This window comes from Embiotoca jacksoni, unplaced genomic scaffold (assembly GCF_022577435.1).
Source record: "Embiotoca jacksoni isolate LCO1_2020_lvr unplaced genomic scaffold, fEmbJac1.0.p SCAF_24, whole genome shotgun sequence".
NCBI lineage: Eukaryota > Metazoa > Chordata > Actinopteri > Embiotocidae > Embiotoca > Embiotoca jacksoni.
The window spans coordinates 4,664,074-4,681,672 of record NW_027185375.1 but is presented as its reverse complement, the minus strand read 5'-3'; the positions used below and the strand labels follow the sequence as shown (position 1 = coordinate 4,681,672).

The window sequence follows — 17,599 nt, the reverse complement described above, 5'->3', positions numbered from 1 at the left end:
CTGAGCCAGCCCTAACTATAGGCTTTATCAAAAATGAATGTTTTGAGTCTAATCTTAAAGCTAGAGAGGGTTTCTGCCCCTCCAACACAAACTGGGAGCTGGTTCCACAGGAGAGGAGCCTGAAAACTGAAGGCTCTGCCTCCCATTCTACTTCTGGAAACTCTAGGAACCACAAGTAGACCAGCGTACTGAGAGCGAAGTGCTCTGCTCGGATTATATGGTTCTATAAGATCTCTAAGATATGATGGAGCCTGGTCATGCAGAGCTTTGTAGTCCTCAAGAGAATTTTAAATTCTCATATTTTAAATTATATTCTTGATTTCACAGGAAGCCAGTGAAGAGAAGCTAAAACTGGAGAAATATGATCTCTCTTGCTAAATCCCATCAGTACTCTTGCTGCAGCATTTTGGATCAAATGTGTTTCGATAGCCAACAGAAAGACCAAATTTGAATCAAAGGCAGAAACTTCCAGTCTTTAACTGTCATCAGACATCTGTAAGTTTGTTCAGAAAATGTCAGAAATACCTTTTAGAAAAAGATTCATGAGAGTCCTCCAAAAACAAAGCTGTATAGCACTAAAGGATTCTCACATTAGTGACTGAATTGAGCTCAAGATTTTAAAACTAAAGGAGATTATGTTGTGTTTCCATCAAAGATAAATATTCACTTAATAGAAACACTCATCTTAAGTTAATGGATTCACATGTGGACCCACTTCTTTTTAAAGAACAGTTGGTGATGAGAGGTTTGCTTTTTTTGTGCTGTGTGCAACTTAAGGAGATTTGGGTCGATGCCTTCTCTACCCCACTTATCCGATAATTCCTGCCCTGCATCCACTTATTAATTATTCAGTTTCTGCCCTGCAACTCCCCACTCCACTACCATCTTTTTGACTTCAGGATAAGCTCATCGGGCTTATATAACATTAGCTTTTTGCAGACCTGTCAGTCTTCTTTTATTCCCTTGCACACTTGAACTTTGAAAGGGTTTCATAATTACTTAATACCATTAAATGGCCAAATGCATCTCGTGAGGTTGCAACTGTTTTTCAGTTCAGTTTTCAGTTCTGGTTTTTTTACTGACTACAGCAGGTTAAAACAAGCTTCTGCTCTCAATCACACAAATGTGATTGCACAAAAATGCATGGAAATGTTTCGGACAAGATAAGTGAGAGAAAAAAAAACAAAGACCCTCTATTTATTTGTATTTACATGTGTGTATATATATATATATATATATATATATATATATATATATATATATATATATATATATATATATATATATATATATATTTTTCATGACAAAAAGGAGTTGAAAAAAAGAAAAATAACTTTTACATTTACACTGTGAATAAAAGCTGACTGTCAATAAAAGAAACATACGAAGTGAAGAACTCCCTACAGCAGAAATACATGGAAATAAAGGGGATTATCTGCTTTACATGCATGTGGTAGTATCCCTTCTTTCAGCAACTGCACCTCTCTACTGACGCAGTTAAAGACTGAAACATTCCTGAAGCTCATATATAAACTCTGAAGCATTTACTAAATGCATTTGGCCAAGGGAGAACAATTGCATTGGAATGTGGAAAACGCTAATTAGTCAACCTTAAGATCAGTCTTTCTGATTATTAAAATCAGAACCTGTAAATAATCATGACAGAAAGGTTTTAAGTCCATCAATACTAGTGAAACATGTTTTTATATTTACCACTAAAACAGTTTTACAGTAGAAAATGAAAGTAGGTCATCAGAAAGTCAAGGCTCGTGCATAAATCATTGCAATGCCCTATATCCAATGAGCACCACTTCCCATGTGAACATCAGGAAACTAGCTACTGTACAGGTGATAGTGAGGCTTCTGTCACTTTGTTTAGAAGCCGTTACTTTAGATAGGTCAGTGACAGATCTGAACAAAGAAGTAATGTTTTGGCAATGTTCCCCTAACTTGAATTGTGTTTCTGAACTTGCATGGCTCTGAATAAATATCTTGAAAATCAAGAATGTCACACAAATTTATATTTCAAAACATGGCATTTAAACATGATTTCTGCTTCTCACCAAACACAACTGAACTTTGTAAATAGTCGGGGCATTTGTTTTCTCTTTTTTTTGAGTACCCACTTTCTGGTCCTCTCTTGATTAGAAAACATATTAGCCAACCACACTCACAAAAATAATAATTAATATGTAGAACAAGAATTTTATAAAATAAAAAACACATTTAATTAGCTGGTAACAACTGCCTGCCGTAAGTACATTTACAGAGAAAGTAATGGAAGTCTACTCCACTAATTTACCATTAAACATTGTCAGACTTGGGATCCACTTTAGTCTAAAAATCAATCAAATCAGATACATTGTACTCAACTGCATGCAGTCATTTAACAAAAAGGGTGACACAAAATACCATATGAAATGCATGTACATTTACAGATTCAACTTTTCAATTAAATTGTTAAGCTGCTAATATCATTTATAATGAACATTTTTGTATTAGGTTTAAAAGAATACAAAGTATAGGTGTCTTCGCTGGTGGTTTGAGACTTCCGGACCTTAATATGTATGTCAAAAAATACAAGTGGAAATTGAGCAAATATAGGAAGTAAATATTATATGTTTTTATTTGTTTATTTATTTTTTTAACCACCTCAGCTGCCAGTGTGGAAATATGTCACTTTTGGAATATACCCTAACGCATACATTGTATTTTGTGGAAAACATATGATATATGAAAACCACCCTTATGATATACTAATTGTAGGAAAATGGCTGTATTAATTTCAGGATTTGGGACTGAAAGGAAGCGACCTCTAATCTGACATCTTGTTGGAATACATTATTACTATGCCAACTTCCAGAACCTGTTGGGTACATCATCATTGAGTGAATATCAAGTAACACCAACAAAGGTTAGTCAGCTGTTGCAGAAAGTCACAGTTACAATCACTTTGACCCAGCCAATTAATTGGTAGATTAATCAACTAATACTAGTATTAAGTGAATAATTTAATCAAGCAGCAGGGCTTGGCAACAGTAACCACAGACCATTAACTCGGGTAGAGCATTACAGCATTAGTCTAATCACATCTAACAGAACAAGCACACTAATCATAAAGGAACCGAGAGGAGGTCTTGATAGCAGGCCTCGCAGCCTTTACAAAGTGCACTTCTTAACCCTTCACAAAGTAGCAAAGCACACAGAAATGTTGCTGCTTTGTTGGACTCAGGAGAGCCCTCAAAATGTTCCCTAATATTGTATACATACTGGTAAAATATATTTCTCCCCTATAGACAGGTCACACCAAAGCCTTTACTTTCCCCTTTCAATACATCCTCTTCCATGTTCTTCTATCTGTGTTCTCTCTTCCACATTTTCGTGTTCACTTACATTTTCCTTGTTTATGGCTAATCAGGTGCTTTCCCTAACCAGCTTCAAATGGGGCCACATCCAACTGAGAAAATGTGTTAATTACATTACATTTCATTTAGCTGACGCTTTTATCCAAAGCGACTTACAATAAGTGCATTTCAACCATGAGGGTACAAACCCAGAACAACAATAATCAAGAAAACTACAAAGTGCTATAAGTAAGTGCCATTTTAAGTGCTACTTAAGTGCTATTCAAGGTATAGTCAGAAGAGGTGTGTTTTTAGTTTGCGGCGGAAGATGTATAGGCTGTCTGCCGTCCTGATGTCATTGGAGAGCTCATTCCACCATTTAGGAGCCAGGACAGCAAACAGTCGTGATTTTGTAGAGTGTTTAGCTCGCAGTGAGGGAGCAACAAGCCGATTGGCAGATGCAGAGTGGAGTGAGCGGGCTCGGGTGTGAAGTTTGACCATGTCCTGGATGTACACTGGACCCAATCTGTTCGCAGCGCGCTACGCAAATACCAATGTTTTGAAACGGATGCGGGCAGCTACTGGTAACCAGTGAAGGGAGCGGAGTAGTGTGAGTGAATTTAGGGAGGTTGAAGACCAGTCGAGCTGCTGCATTCTGGATGAGCTGCAGAGGACGGATGGCACTCGCAGGTAGACCGGCTAGGAGGGAGTTACAGTAGTCTAGGTGTGAGATGACCAGAGCCTGGACCAGAACCTGCACCGCCTTCTCAGTGAGAAGGGGACGTATTCTCCTGATATTGAGCAGCATGTATCTACAGGAACGTGTTGTTGCAGTAATGTTGGCAGTTAGGGAGAGTTGACTGTCGAGTGTCACACCGAGGTTCCTAGCAGTCATTGTTGGGGCTAACACGGAGTTGTCCAAGGTAATAGTTAATCATACAGATATCACAAATCCAATACAAGTAAACCAGTGAAAAAGACAACATGCACATATCATAGTGAACGGGTAGAAAATAAAAGTGTCAGACAGTGATATTTGGGGTTTTATATGCAGTTTCCTTTGCCTAGAGCAAAGTGAATAATTATTGTTTAAAAATATTCCCTTACCTGAATGTTATTTTCCTCATTTTTTATCACAAATGCCCCCTTTGGATGAGAACAATGTCTTATAAGAAGAGACTGACATTTTAATACAGATGTGTGGGCGACATGCGAATTCCAAAATGTATTTTTTTCGCATGCCCATTTGATCATTTATCTCTGTGTGTAATCTCCATTTTCTAGGAAAGAAAAACATTTCAATCCGTATCTAGCATTTAGTGTCAACATTTCGCCCTTGACTGACACCTCAGATAGTTTCAGTGGCAGGCTGAAATTACACATTGTTCTTGTGGGGGCTCTCTAATGGCAAATCGTGGAGCACTTTGGTGGTTTGCGAGGAAAAAACAAAGTATTTAATGAAATCAGTGATCAAATGTGAATGTTTCTCAGTGACAGTTTGGAGAATAGATGTTAAAAAGGAACTCATTATAGAAAAAGGCAGAAAGCAGACTTCAGCCATGCAGGCTGAATACACTGCCACTTCATCAACTGAAAGCCTTGGAAAAGAAGAAACTCTGCTATTGCAAGCCAAGAAAATATATGGTGGAAGATTCTGAGAATTCTGAATAGCAAGGCATTTTATAGAGGTTTAATTTGTATGCATGTAGCATTAGTTTGTGCTTGCCAGGTGTGTTTATTTATTTGTGTGTGTGTGTGTGTGTGTGTGTGTGTGTGTGTGTGTGTGTGTGTGTGTGTGTGTGTGTGTGTGTGTGTGTGTGTGTGTGTGTGTGTGTTGTCAAGGAGCACTTGACATCAGAGGAGAGGTATGGGTGGAGGGTAGCAGAAGGGGATTTGGTGAATTACCAGGCTGCAGCATCAGCATCGAGTCCAGGGGATTAGAGCAAGGACCGGGGTCCAGGAAAGAGATGTGGAGACGCACGAGGAGAAGGGGATCAGTGTGTGTGTGTGTGTGTGTGTGTGTGTGTGTGTGTGTGTGTGTGTGTGTGTGTGTGTGTTAAGCTTTGGTCAAACACCGCCTTCAAGCACAACGAAGAGGTACCTTGTCATATCACAGGGGGAGCACCCTCAAGGTCACCGAGATGCACATAAAGTGTGATAAGTGGTGTGCCAGTTGGAATATGTACACTATAACGGGAAGCAACAACACTTGGAACATGGATCATAGGAGAAATGTGCAAATTCACTCTGATTGGGTAAAACATGTGGAACAGCTGAAAACATGCTCAGATGTGGACCTTTTTTTTTTTAAAACCTTTTTTAATTATTCAATTCTATATAAAGAAAAACAAAATTAAAAGAGAAATCCTTTGTAGAAAAAAGCAGCAACACTAGAACAGAAACATGTCAGATTCACATTATAGTACTTTATTAGTCCATGTCAGTCAATGAAGTTGGGTAACCAGTCAGACCAGTCACAAATTTACTCCATAATATCCACACTTTGAAACACATTTGTTAATTGTTTTCTCACTAGAACTAATTCTATTTTATAATTACTTTTCACCATTACAATGTCTGTCTTTCCCACATTGCACTCATTTGCGGCTTTAATGACAGTTGCGACCGTGAGCCTTTTTTCCATTGGGAGAGCCACTCAGGACTGCTGGCCACTGAGGTGCCACAGGACAAATGGCTTCTCAGAAAACCACTCGAGCTATCAACCCAACTCAATCGCTTAACTGTGTCACTGTTACCTGGCAACAGAGATTGGTCCTGCCTCCTGTGGATACAGAAGTAAAATAATAAAATAAAATAAAATTGAAAAAATTATTGGCAGAGTTCTTTTCAGCTTTTGTAAGACAAGACAACTCAAACATCCTATTTGATCATAGCATTGCTGATTGATTCAACATAAAAGGGGGAAAAAGTGGATGCACAATCAGTGTGAAATTTATTTTTTACACCCCAGTATTCTTAAGTCCATTTGTGACATGCATTCTTGCAAAAGGTCTCCTCTACCTCCAAACAAAAACAATTTTATCACCCTGATTTATTTACCCTTGTGTCTCCTGCTGTATCAGTAACAGTCTTAAGCTTGTTCTCAATTATTCATCAATTCTTTGGTTGGTGCTTGTTAGCTTTGCTGTCATTGTTTATTGTCAGTCTCAATACCTTTGATACCTTCTTTTATTAGAGTACTCTGTTCATTATGCTGTCCAAGCATCAAAATCAAACACAGTGTATGTAAGCAAATATACCACCCACATATTTAAAATGGTACCAAAGCGTCCAAAGCTAAACGCCAATGACATGATTTAGTGGCACCTAAAACTATCAGTGACGTTCCTCCAACTAACAGGAATTCAACCAGCTACAGTCAAATTATCTTACATCTCCAACAAACCTGGGCTGACTGATTGATTTTTTGTATTTTTTTTTTTGATTATTTTTTTTTTTTTTTTACCTTGACCTGGCAGCTGTGACAGTGGGACACATTTAACCCTAGTTGACTGCTCAGGATTCCAGTAATGACCCTGAAATATGATCGAAAGCTCAAGTGTCTTTTAAGATATGAATGCATTTCTGAAGAGTAGCAATTTTTGTAATCCAGGCATTGTGTTGAATGAATATAATTTTGTGTTCCATTGTCTTACATTGATTTCAGGAATCCTCGATTTAAAAAGAAAAACAAATCTGTTGAAAAACCTGTATTTATTGGATGTGTCGAGCATTTTTTAGATCCATATTTGGATGCTAGGCATGAGACAACATGTTGCAGGACACACAAATAAATAAATCAACCAATATGAAGTGTGAAAATACAAGAGCCACAGGAGGGAGAGGAGGGTGAGGGAGAGTGATACTTGTATAATAAATAGAAATATAAAAAATAAAAGAAGTAAATTTTTCATCTATTAGGCTTGTGAGTATGACACCATTTCCTGATGAAGGCACCATCAAGCTGCGTGCTTCTTACAATTAGAAAAGCAGTATGAAGGGAGGGACTGGACTCTGACAAGCCTTGGGAAGAGAACGTCAATATAATGGAAAAGCAAAGAGCATGTTACAGGGAGGCCAATACCTTGCACCTGAAGCGAAAGTAATCAGCATATTAAATGGCCATTATCAGGTGTCATCACTCCCATAATTATGCTTCAGACTGAGCAGACTGCACCTACTAGGAGGCCAGAAGGTTACATGTATTGTGACTATCAGTGGGTATAATAATTATAACAGTAGCAAAAGAGGCAGTCAGGTGAGGTAGTAAGTGTAAAGAGGGAGAACAACTGTGTAGGGTGGAGGTTTTGTGTCGTTAAATGGTTCAAAGACTGTCCTGTGTGAAAACAAAAGTCAAGATTGACTTATTTTAAGTTGCATGTATATAAACTTACCATATAGGTAGGTGCAAGCTTGATTTATGTATGCAATGTACCTATTTTAACTGAAACCACGATCTTATCATGAATCTAATCAAATAGTTTTGGTGCCAACAAAGAAACAAACAAACAAACAAAGTCTCTTGAATGACTAAGGTCTGGTTTGCTTGTCGCCAGTACCCTCCGGCAGGCCATATATGTCCTTATTAATGAACTACTGAGGTGAAGAAGTACCCTGGTGTGAACCCGACCCAATTTCACTGATTGAATATCGGTCTGGTCACCCTCCACAGAGAATGGTTCGCAGATGTTCCATCCTACCGGCCGTAGACCTCGGGTTAATTCAGCTCGCTCCGAAATCGGCCGACACTCTGCCACAGCTGCAACTACCAACTTTTTTTTCGGGTCACCAAGAGTTCACTTAGAGTTGCGCTCATCACTGTCACCAGCCGTCAACATGCCACAAGGGTGCTTAACCACCGACACTGGTCACTGATTGGTCCACCCTTTAGTCGCTCTGCAAACACTAATACGAGTCACAAGTTGCTGCCTCTCGTATCCTGTTTCTTATTTGATCATTTTTGTTTATTTGTGTTGTCTTGTATTATTTTGACTGCGATGGAAAACGCTTCCAGACCTCAACCAAGTAGCAGTTTCCCCCTAAGCCACAATGTTGTTCACGTTATATTGTTATTAAAAGTACTCCCAGGTTGCACAGGACTTCAAGATATCGTTGGGATATCCTGCATTCAATCAATGCATGAAATAAGTTTGTTTTCCTGAATGAGGGGACAATAGGTGAGCATTATTTAATGCCTCAGGGATTGACTGCTTTGGTCTCTCAAGGAAGCAGGTGTGTCATTATAACGCTTTGCTGTTTAATCACATACAAGGCCTAGTGATTGCACCTCCATAATTGGCTCAAGCAATCTCAGAAGACTAGATTGGCTAGATTCTGGGGCCACAGACTGCAACAATTGTTCAACCCACGGAGAGGACACAGAAATGTAATGCCTCTCTCGTTATTTCAGTTAGAATTTCTGTTCAGCTGGGCACAGTGGCTTCACCATATGGGTTTGATGGCAGGTATGGTCCAAGTAGTCCCAATTACCCCTTTGTACACATGACCTGTCCAGAGATACCTGCAAGTCCTGGACTGAGGCCTCACAGAATAAAGTATATATTTTTTCAGTGGAGTGCTCCTGCTGGCAGAACAAAGTCCAAGCCGAATGGTTTATGCCCATCTCACGGCTACAGATGATCTCCCTGGTAAGCTGGATGGCTGCTGACTGTGGTTGCAGTATTGGTATGCCCTTTGTTGAAAGTGCCCTCTTAATTGAGCTTAGTGCCTTGGGTGCGGGCCCAATTAACTCAGCAGCAGACTTGAAGAGGTCTGAATCCCAGGGAAGTGAGGACCCTTTTCTAATCAGATCACAGAGCTCTGGTGTTGCTACACATGGCATACATTTTAACCAGTTTGCTTCGGGGGGGACAGCATTCTGTTCCCTCCTTTTTATTCTGAAGAACATTAGCCTATCTCTGAGGTGGTATTTTAAGGACTGGGTAGGTTTCCTGTCTTTTTGTATTTCTTTGAATGTTGCAGTGGGGCCTTGATGGTGGTTGTACTTAACTCTAGCTCAGCCTCCTTCCAAGGATTCAGGATAATAATTATTGTGATTTCAGTCGGTCATGATGCCTATTTTACATTTTTAGTTTTGATTAAAGTTAATGACTAAAGCAGTCAAAATCTGTGAGTTGTACATACTGAGTAAATTCATGGCCCATTTACCCAACCTTTAAAAACAATGACCCGCCATGGCGTGAATTACAGTTTCTCGCAAATATAATTTTCAATTCCAAATTCTACATTGCGGTGTGTGTTGAAGATTCAGTGATAACATGGAAATCTCTGGACTTCACATGGAAGAAAAATAGAGTAAAGGCAGAGATTGTTGAAGAGAAATGGCAAAAAATAAATTAACAAGCAGAACTCGAGTTTAAAAATGTATTTTCTTTTGTTTGTTCAGTTTTTCACAGTCAATTATTCTGTTTTCAAATGCACAGCTCTTAAAGTCGGCACATCAGTTTCAAACTTCATTGTCATGCATGGTATTTGGAAACTTTTATCACACATCAATAGGTACCTATACAGCAAAACCCTCTGCAAACATTCATTAAATGTAAAGCTTCAGCAGTAATTGTTACCATTTGTGGGAATCAAAAGCTATTTCCAATTGCAAAACCTGACACACCTGCCAGACTTCAGTGTTGATGAAAATGAAAAGAAAATGTAACAGTTTGAGCAACGTCATTTCAGTGTTCATTTGTTCCCCCTAAGTGTAGAAATAGCTTCAGATTCTGCCATGTACAACCTACATTATTCTAGTAAATCTCACACACATGCATACACACATACAGGAGGGTTAGGGTGCTATTGAAAATTTAAAAAAAGAGTGGATTATTACATGTTGATGACATGTGGAAGTGAAGTTAAACCCAACTGGGTAACTCATTGACATCTCTTTCCTCCTGTAATTGAACAAAAGTCCCGTTTTGAATGATACATCAAAGGCAAATTGTGTTCATAGCACTTGACTAAAAGCACATTTTACCTCATGTCAAAGCCGTAAAGGCTAAGTAACCTCAGCATATTACTAATTTGCATTGTTTTCTAAGTACCAACTGGGTACAACATTCCTTTTACCACATTAATAAAAAAAAAACTGCTTTTACCGTTTTATATGTCATCCAGGGGATTGCATTTCATTACTACCATTCCTTAGCATACTAACATTGTATTTGGTTTCCAATTAAAGTCCAGATTTTCCCACTGGTTGTTAATTCACATGTGGTGGTGGATGGCACGGCGTGTGACAGATGCGCATGCAGAGACTCAAACATTTAGAGGGGGAGAGTGTAACCCGGGTTAGTTATTGTAGCTACAATTCAAAGATGTCCCTGAAATGCTTCCCATGAAGACTATCATAGATACTACAAATTACTAATATTCTGTGAACGCCTCACAAGGAAGTTATTGGTAGATGCAGATGTTCTGTAAAGGGCTTACATGCATACTATCAGTAGATACTAACGCTTTACTCATGTTCCCTAAATGACTGTACATGCAAACTATTGATAGAGGCTACAATTTCCTGATGATCCCCAAATGCCTCACATGCAGGCTATGAGTAGACAATACAATTTCAAAATGTTCAATAAAACGCCTCACATGAAGACTATCAGTAGATGCTGCTAGTTACTAATATTCTCTGAACCCCTCACATGGAAGCTCTTGGTAGATACAGATGTTCCCTAAACACATCACATCAAGACTACTGATAGTTTCTAAAATGCCTATGCAGACTATCAGTAGATGCTAGCTAGTCGGGTGCGTATTAGAAGCCTCCAGTCTCCACTCAGTCACTGCAGTGCACTTAACTCACACAGGTTTTTGTCAAAAATGTCTTTGTCAAGAGTGAAATAAGGCCTCCTAAAGTAAGATTTAACCACCCCGGAACCGAGTGATTTCATCCAACTCTGTGGGTCTTAATCTGCCCAGGCGGGCCGCCCAAGTAGAACCTGTGTGTGGGAGATGCTGGTAACCTGAGAGACATTTCAATATTGTAAACTGTGCATAGGTGGTGATTGTATGTGATGAAACTCTTGGATGGGATTTTAGAGTGTTATTTTCCTTGCAGTGGTGTGAGTAGTCAACTGTTTCTATCCATTTAGCCTGGGGTGAAATCCACCAGTGATACAAAATCTTGATCATGGCAGAATGCTCTGATTTTTGTTTTGTTTTGGTGGTCACTGATATAGAAAGTCATTCCAGCAGTTGGGTTCTCACCTCTACATCAGAGTACGAGTATAGATTTTTGCCCACAGTCTCTTGAGGATTCGGTAAATGCACAATCATCTTTCCTATTTCCATACTTTGCCCACCACGGGGGATAACTCTATTACTGTGCAGATGCCACTGACACATGCAGTTGAACTTTTATAGTTGCAATACGTTGCATGAGACCACACCAGGAAGTCTCTGGTCTGTAAACCGCGGCGGGGTGTGGAGACGAAATATTAACACTTAAACAGTTCAGGTCAGAGTTTTTCAATGAAGTCATTGATTTCTGATGTGTTGTTTATGTTGTTGCCTCATATCCATCGTCTCTGTCTTTACCTCTCGTGTGTTTTTCAGAAGTAGCAGGTCCAAAAGCAGAAATTATGATATTTCTTTGTAGGTATGAGATATTTGTAAAACAGTGAGTAAGTATAAAAAATAAATATACACATTTTAAATGTATTTAGTTTATTTTCAATTTCTTGACTTTTTTTTTACACTTGACACACAAAACAAGAAATGTTGTCAAAGATGTTTCTGTTCCATCAAATGTCCCAGCAAGATATTCCAGTGAGCCAGTATGCATAGTACCAGGAGCCTGAACCTAGCTCATCTATTTGTAAGGCATTTACTGTAGGTGCCTTTAATATCATTAGTTACATCCATTCTTTACCTGCTATGTCATGCAAAATAAAGCTCTGCTTTTAAATGGGTCTTTCGGCCATACTTAGTCAGGACATGTCTTGGTAGATATATATTTTCATTCTCATTAAAAAAAAAAAAAAAAGGAGCCATTGGGCCTCATTCACTAATATGTGCATAGAAATGTTCTTACTTTGCACACAAAGTGAGTGTGCACGCAAAATCACTTTGGGATTCATGACACGTGCAAACCTGCCAATTTTGTTCTCACCACCACACGTATGTTAGTGAATCAGAATCATTCTAATTTGACAGGCGTGTGTCCGCGCTCTGCAATTAGCATACTGCCACGCCCCCGTCTCTCCATATAAGTACACTGTTTGTCTAGAGCTTCATGAAGAAAGCGGTGAAGTGAAGCGAGAGTGACGAGAAGTTGACAGAGATGGCACCAAAAATGGAAAAGAAAATTCCACAACAGCGGAAATTGAAACATTAGTGTTTGAAGTGGAAGACAGAAAAGGTACACTTTTAAAAAGTGTTTTCACCGCAGTAACTATGGTTAAAAAAAAAAATGTGGCGTAGGATGCTGTTACTGAGGCTGCTGCGTCCCCTGAAGTGCACACTGTGGCACAGATTAACCCTTAGAACCCGATGACCGCAATAGCGCAGCGAGTATTTATCAGAGATAAAGCAAGTTTTGAGATCACAGCTGACCTCTGTTCTGTCTCCAGCATGTGGGCTGAAATTACATCCCACTTTGAATAAAAATGAATGACAACGTATTTATTGGCTGAGGTTATAGCAAATATCACAGGGGCTTATGCTGAATGATTAGCCCCAACAAAGACTGATATATGACATTAAAAGTGAAGGGAGTGAAACTATGCTAAATAAAATAGCCCTGGGTCATAGGGTTAAAAAAAAATGGTTTGCTATTAAAGTTAACGCAAAGAAACACATCACATACCAAAAATAAAGACGGAAACACGTGGAGGACAAAGAGCACCTGATCTGACAGCCAGAATGAGACACTGGCAGCAATTATTAACAAATTAACATCCAACATGGGTGGAATATGTCCTAGAAATCAGGGTGAAAGTGATGACATCCAGCAAGAGTATAGCCGCAGGTAATTTATTTCAGAATTAACGTGATATTTGCAATTATCTGTGAATATGTGAATATATATATATATATATGAATATTTTAAATTAATAGAATACTTGATATGGATTAAATGGCATCAATTTGGTTAGCCTATTTAATACATTTGGTCAATGCATGAGAAAATTAACGGTTTTCAATATTGTTGTGTACTAAATCCTTTTTTAATGAATGCAGTTTGTTTTAATATGCTAAAAGGTGTTTGTTTACATTTTCTACGACAGCCAGGTAGTCATCATTTGTTCGTACTCACGGTTTAAGCATAGATTTGTGTGCATGCACTGTTAGTGAGTGGAGCCCATTATCTGTAGGTGCTACAATGGTTCAAAAAAAAAAATCAAAATTAGAAGTGAACTATCAAAGGCTGCTCGTACCAATTCAAAAATGTATCCTCAAAGCAAACATTTCACTGTAGGCAATTTATGACTTTAAACTGGTTTTTTTAATATATATTTGTGTTATCTAATAAATAAAACATTTAGGTTAGCTGATTATTACGCTATAAGCTATATTGCAGTTGGCTAAACTGTGTTCTTTTTAAACCATATTTTGTTGTCTAATAACTTAGTGATTTATTTATATTTTGCTAAAATGCTTGTATTTGTCTTTCTTTGGCTTTTATTATCGGTTACCTGGAATGTGGACCACCGTGGTTTGCCCTTAACATGTCTTTTTTGTAGTTCTCCTTTTGTGTGTGTCTGTGTTGCACCTCACTTGTTCATGTGCGTCTTGTTCCCTCCACACACTTCTCTCTCAACCATTCACGGAGTAGACGGGTTGACAGCCCGGTGGTGTGGAGAGTGTGGTCAGAGATGGAAAGTAAATCGACAGCAGACAAGGGTCACTGCTTCTCACCTCTGAGACTCGGTTACACAAAACCAAAAGTGGAGGAGGTGGTCAGCGGTCATTTTCCAACTTGCGTCCTCAGTGATGGCACTATGGTCACAAAAAAAAAAAATGCTCCATGCACTGTTAGGTGTAATGAAGGGTATCATTCAGTGCAAACGGTGCAGGGAATGTATGACTGGGCTTACAAAAGCCAACGCAGAACCAAAGCTTGTTGGAACGCTCCTTATCACCTCTCAGCATGTTTCCTTCTTGAGTGCCACACAGTCAGCCGGTGTTATTTACTATACCACAGGGGTCACCAGATACTTTATCGCTCTGCTCCTGTGTCCTGTATCAGCCCTCCAGAATTATATATCCTCACCTGGTTACCCCAGCTCTGCGCCCCGCACTGCAAAGATGGCTGCCATAACTTTATATTTGGACCCAGCTGCCATGACATGATATTACATGGGAGCATGTCTCCCGCTTTGTACGTCTTTATTTCTCTCATGGTGCACTCGCTGTGGCCTTGGAGAAGGAGAAAGGAATGATGGATGAGTTACGTTTGACCAACCTTCTCTTCATTTGCTCTGTTGCACTATCTTTGCCTGCTTGTCTCATACACACACACACACACACACACGCACACGCATACGCACGCACTTCTCACTTGTTCCCGTCATTGGCTACACCCCGTGTGTGAGAGCATGTTTGTCGATGTCAGAGCGAGCGGGGCAGCTGATACTACTCGGGAGTGGGAGATACCCCTGTCAGAATCCAGGATATTAACGAATGAGGCCTGGGAGACTTGGGGCGTATTGGTTGCGTTTATTCCTCTGATACCTTTACTATCGTTGCCGTCATCCACTAGTGTGGACATGTAAGCTCTGTCTCAGCTCTGGTGCTTGGAAACTCAGATCAAGAAAAAGGCAAAGCGCCCCACACTTTGGGTTTGCGCTGGGACTGAATGAGCTGATGACAGACTATCGGTTTACAGCCGGCACTACAGCCGGCACTTTGAGGGAACTCTAACCAATATCTCATTGGGATGAGGTATAGGTCGTCAATCAAGTAAGCTCATAAACAAACACACAGATTCAAAATTTCTTTTAAAGGCATAAATGAAATGAGAAATATGCAGTTCACGTTTCTTATTTGTTTTCAACAAGTCCATCAGCCTTAAACCACCATCATCACACACCAGGCATGGTGAGGTTCCACTTCAAGTTCAAGGAACAACAGCAACAAAGAAAGTATCAATAGGTTTTTCACAAATGGCATTAGAAATGTGTAAAACTGCTGCAATGTTCAACAGTGGAGTTAAAAGAAGGCACATGTCCAGGACAAGTGTTTAGATTTCTTCAAATGGTGCAGTGTAGAAGTTCCACCATGTCATCAGCTCAACTTCTCTGGGGGGACGGGGGGGGGAAGAAAAAAAGGTTTTCACAAGTTAATTGGATGTGCCCTCCGTCCTGCATTGATCTTAACACCTACTGTAAACTCTGTAGACTTGCTTTACGGTCTTTAATTGGGAATTTGACCCTACATCATGGATCAATATTTCTGATGAAAATTATGCCTGTGATATATATATATATATATATATATCACAGATATATCAATATAAATATTGATTCATGCTGTAGGGTCAAATTCCCAATTAAAGACTGTAAAGCAAGTCTACAGAGTTGAAGTCATGTATTGAGCACTGGATGGAATCCAACAGCAGTGGGGTGATCGGTGGTCCTTTTCATTTCTTCACAGCTTCATTTGTCTTCCCCCATGCTTTAATGCTTTATGTCACTCTGCTTGACTCTGACATGAACAACGTGTGGTGTGATGTATAATTAACCATCACAGGTTGGTGTGCCATGTCATTCTTTTAACAGGTAACCAGAAGTCAAATACTCAACTGACTCAGTGACTCTTGCACCCAAACATATCATATTGATGTTACTAAACTGCTACTAAACTGTTTGATTATTCTGTTTTAGATCCTTGGTTGTTTATTTATTTATTTATTTATCAGTATTCCTCTTGGCTAGGTTGCTTACGTTTAATAAAACATGCATAATTATATAATCAGGGTTTCTGAAAATGAAAACTACATGGTAGATCCTGCCACGGACGATGTTATTATTGAACTTCTCAACATAGTCTTTTTTTAAATGGATTTCATGAGTTATTTGCCGAGGAAAAAGGAAAGTGAATGTGAAGAAGTTAGCTGTTGCCTCAAAGGTTTTCTTTTGAACTTTATGACTTATTTTATAAAGAAAATATGAACACTGGCCTCTGAACATCCGCGGTGGTTATTTCCTCCCTCCCACCATCTCAATTAGCAGCTCTGTGTTGAGGCTTACAAGCACTTGTACAAATCAGACGCTAATTGCATTCTGACTTTTCTCTCTTTCTCCTCTTGCACTTATATCTCTATTTGTCGTGACTCTCTTTTGGTGAGCAGGTATATCGTGTAAGTAACATTTTGTTTTGTGCTTTGAAATAATGCATCTTATCTTCCTCTTCTTTTGTCTTCCCTTACAGGTGACTCATCCCAAGTTGGTAAGTCGTAACCAAGTTTTTTTTTTCTTCTATACTTTCTGCCACCTTTACATAATTTTTCATATGCACTCACCCCGTTGTCACGGCAACTGAATGGTTACAGACGTTCTTTATTATACAGTGCAGCTCGGTTTGCGTGAACACACTCCAACAAACCAGCAATCATTCCTTTTAATTTTAAAAGGGTTAGGGTTGAATTCAGCCGGTGTGCAATAAGCAATGATACACAGCTTTTCAAAACAAACTGGAAACCACTGTTGAACTTATTATTTTTCTCTTTCTGTCTTTCCTTTTCTCTCATTTTCATTCTGCATGGATTTCAGCTATTTGATTTTGCGAACTGCATTACCTTTCTACAGACTGAAGGAGATTTCCAACAGTTTACTCTGACAAGACAGAATTCTGAATTCCTACTTTGTGAGAATGTTAATGGGAATTGTAAAGGTTTTATTGAGCGGTTTGCCAGTTTGAGAACCAAGGTATAATTCTGTTAACAATCAGTATATTGTTTTGCTGCACTTAACTCCTTTAATGATCCAGGAGTTGGTCCTCTGTCGTTCACAAAGTTTTTGAAAGTGATTATTGGAGGGCTTCATGTTCTGCTGCTTTGTTTGTGTGGTAAGGCAGCTTCAATTTGTCCATCTGCCTCAGCTGGTTGAGTGCTTACCTTTTTGTAATGTGACTGGTTGCTCTTCAGAAGTACAATGTCTAATATACCCAGCTCAAATTTGACCAAGAATATGTGGATATTTGAAATGATGCGACAGCGGTCCGTGTGCAATATGGATGCAACAATTTGTTTTGGACTAAATACTGCACTGAATTGAATGTACTGGACCTTTGTC

General features: G+C 39.1%; 1 protein-coding gene across 3 annotated transcripts in view; it reads left to right on the top strand.

Moving 5' to 3' along the window:
* Positions 1–17,599, top strand: part of nrxn2b (neurexin 2b) — a 658,484-nt gene that overhangs the window by 183,274 nt on the left and 457,611 nt on the right. For all 3 annotated transcript variants that reach the window (XM_069159139.1, XM_069159138.1, XM_069159137.1), the window contains one exon: positions 16,737–16,754. In XM_069159139.1, coding sequence (XP_069015240.1) covers positions 16,737–16,754 — 18 coding nt within the window. The remainder of the gene's footprint in view (positions 1–16,736; positions 16,755–17,599) is intronic.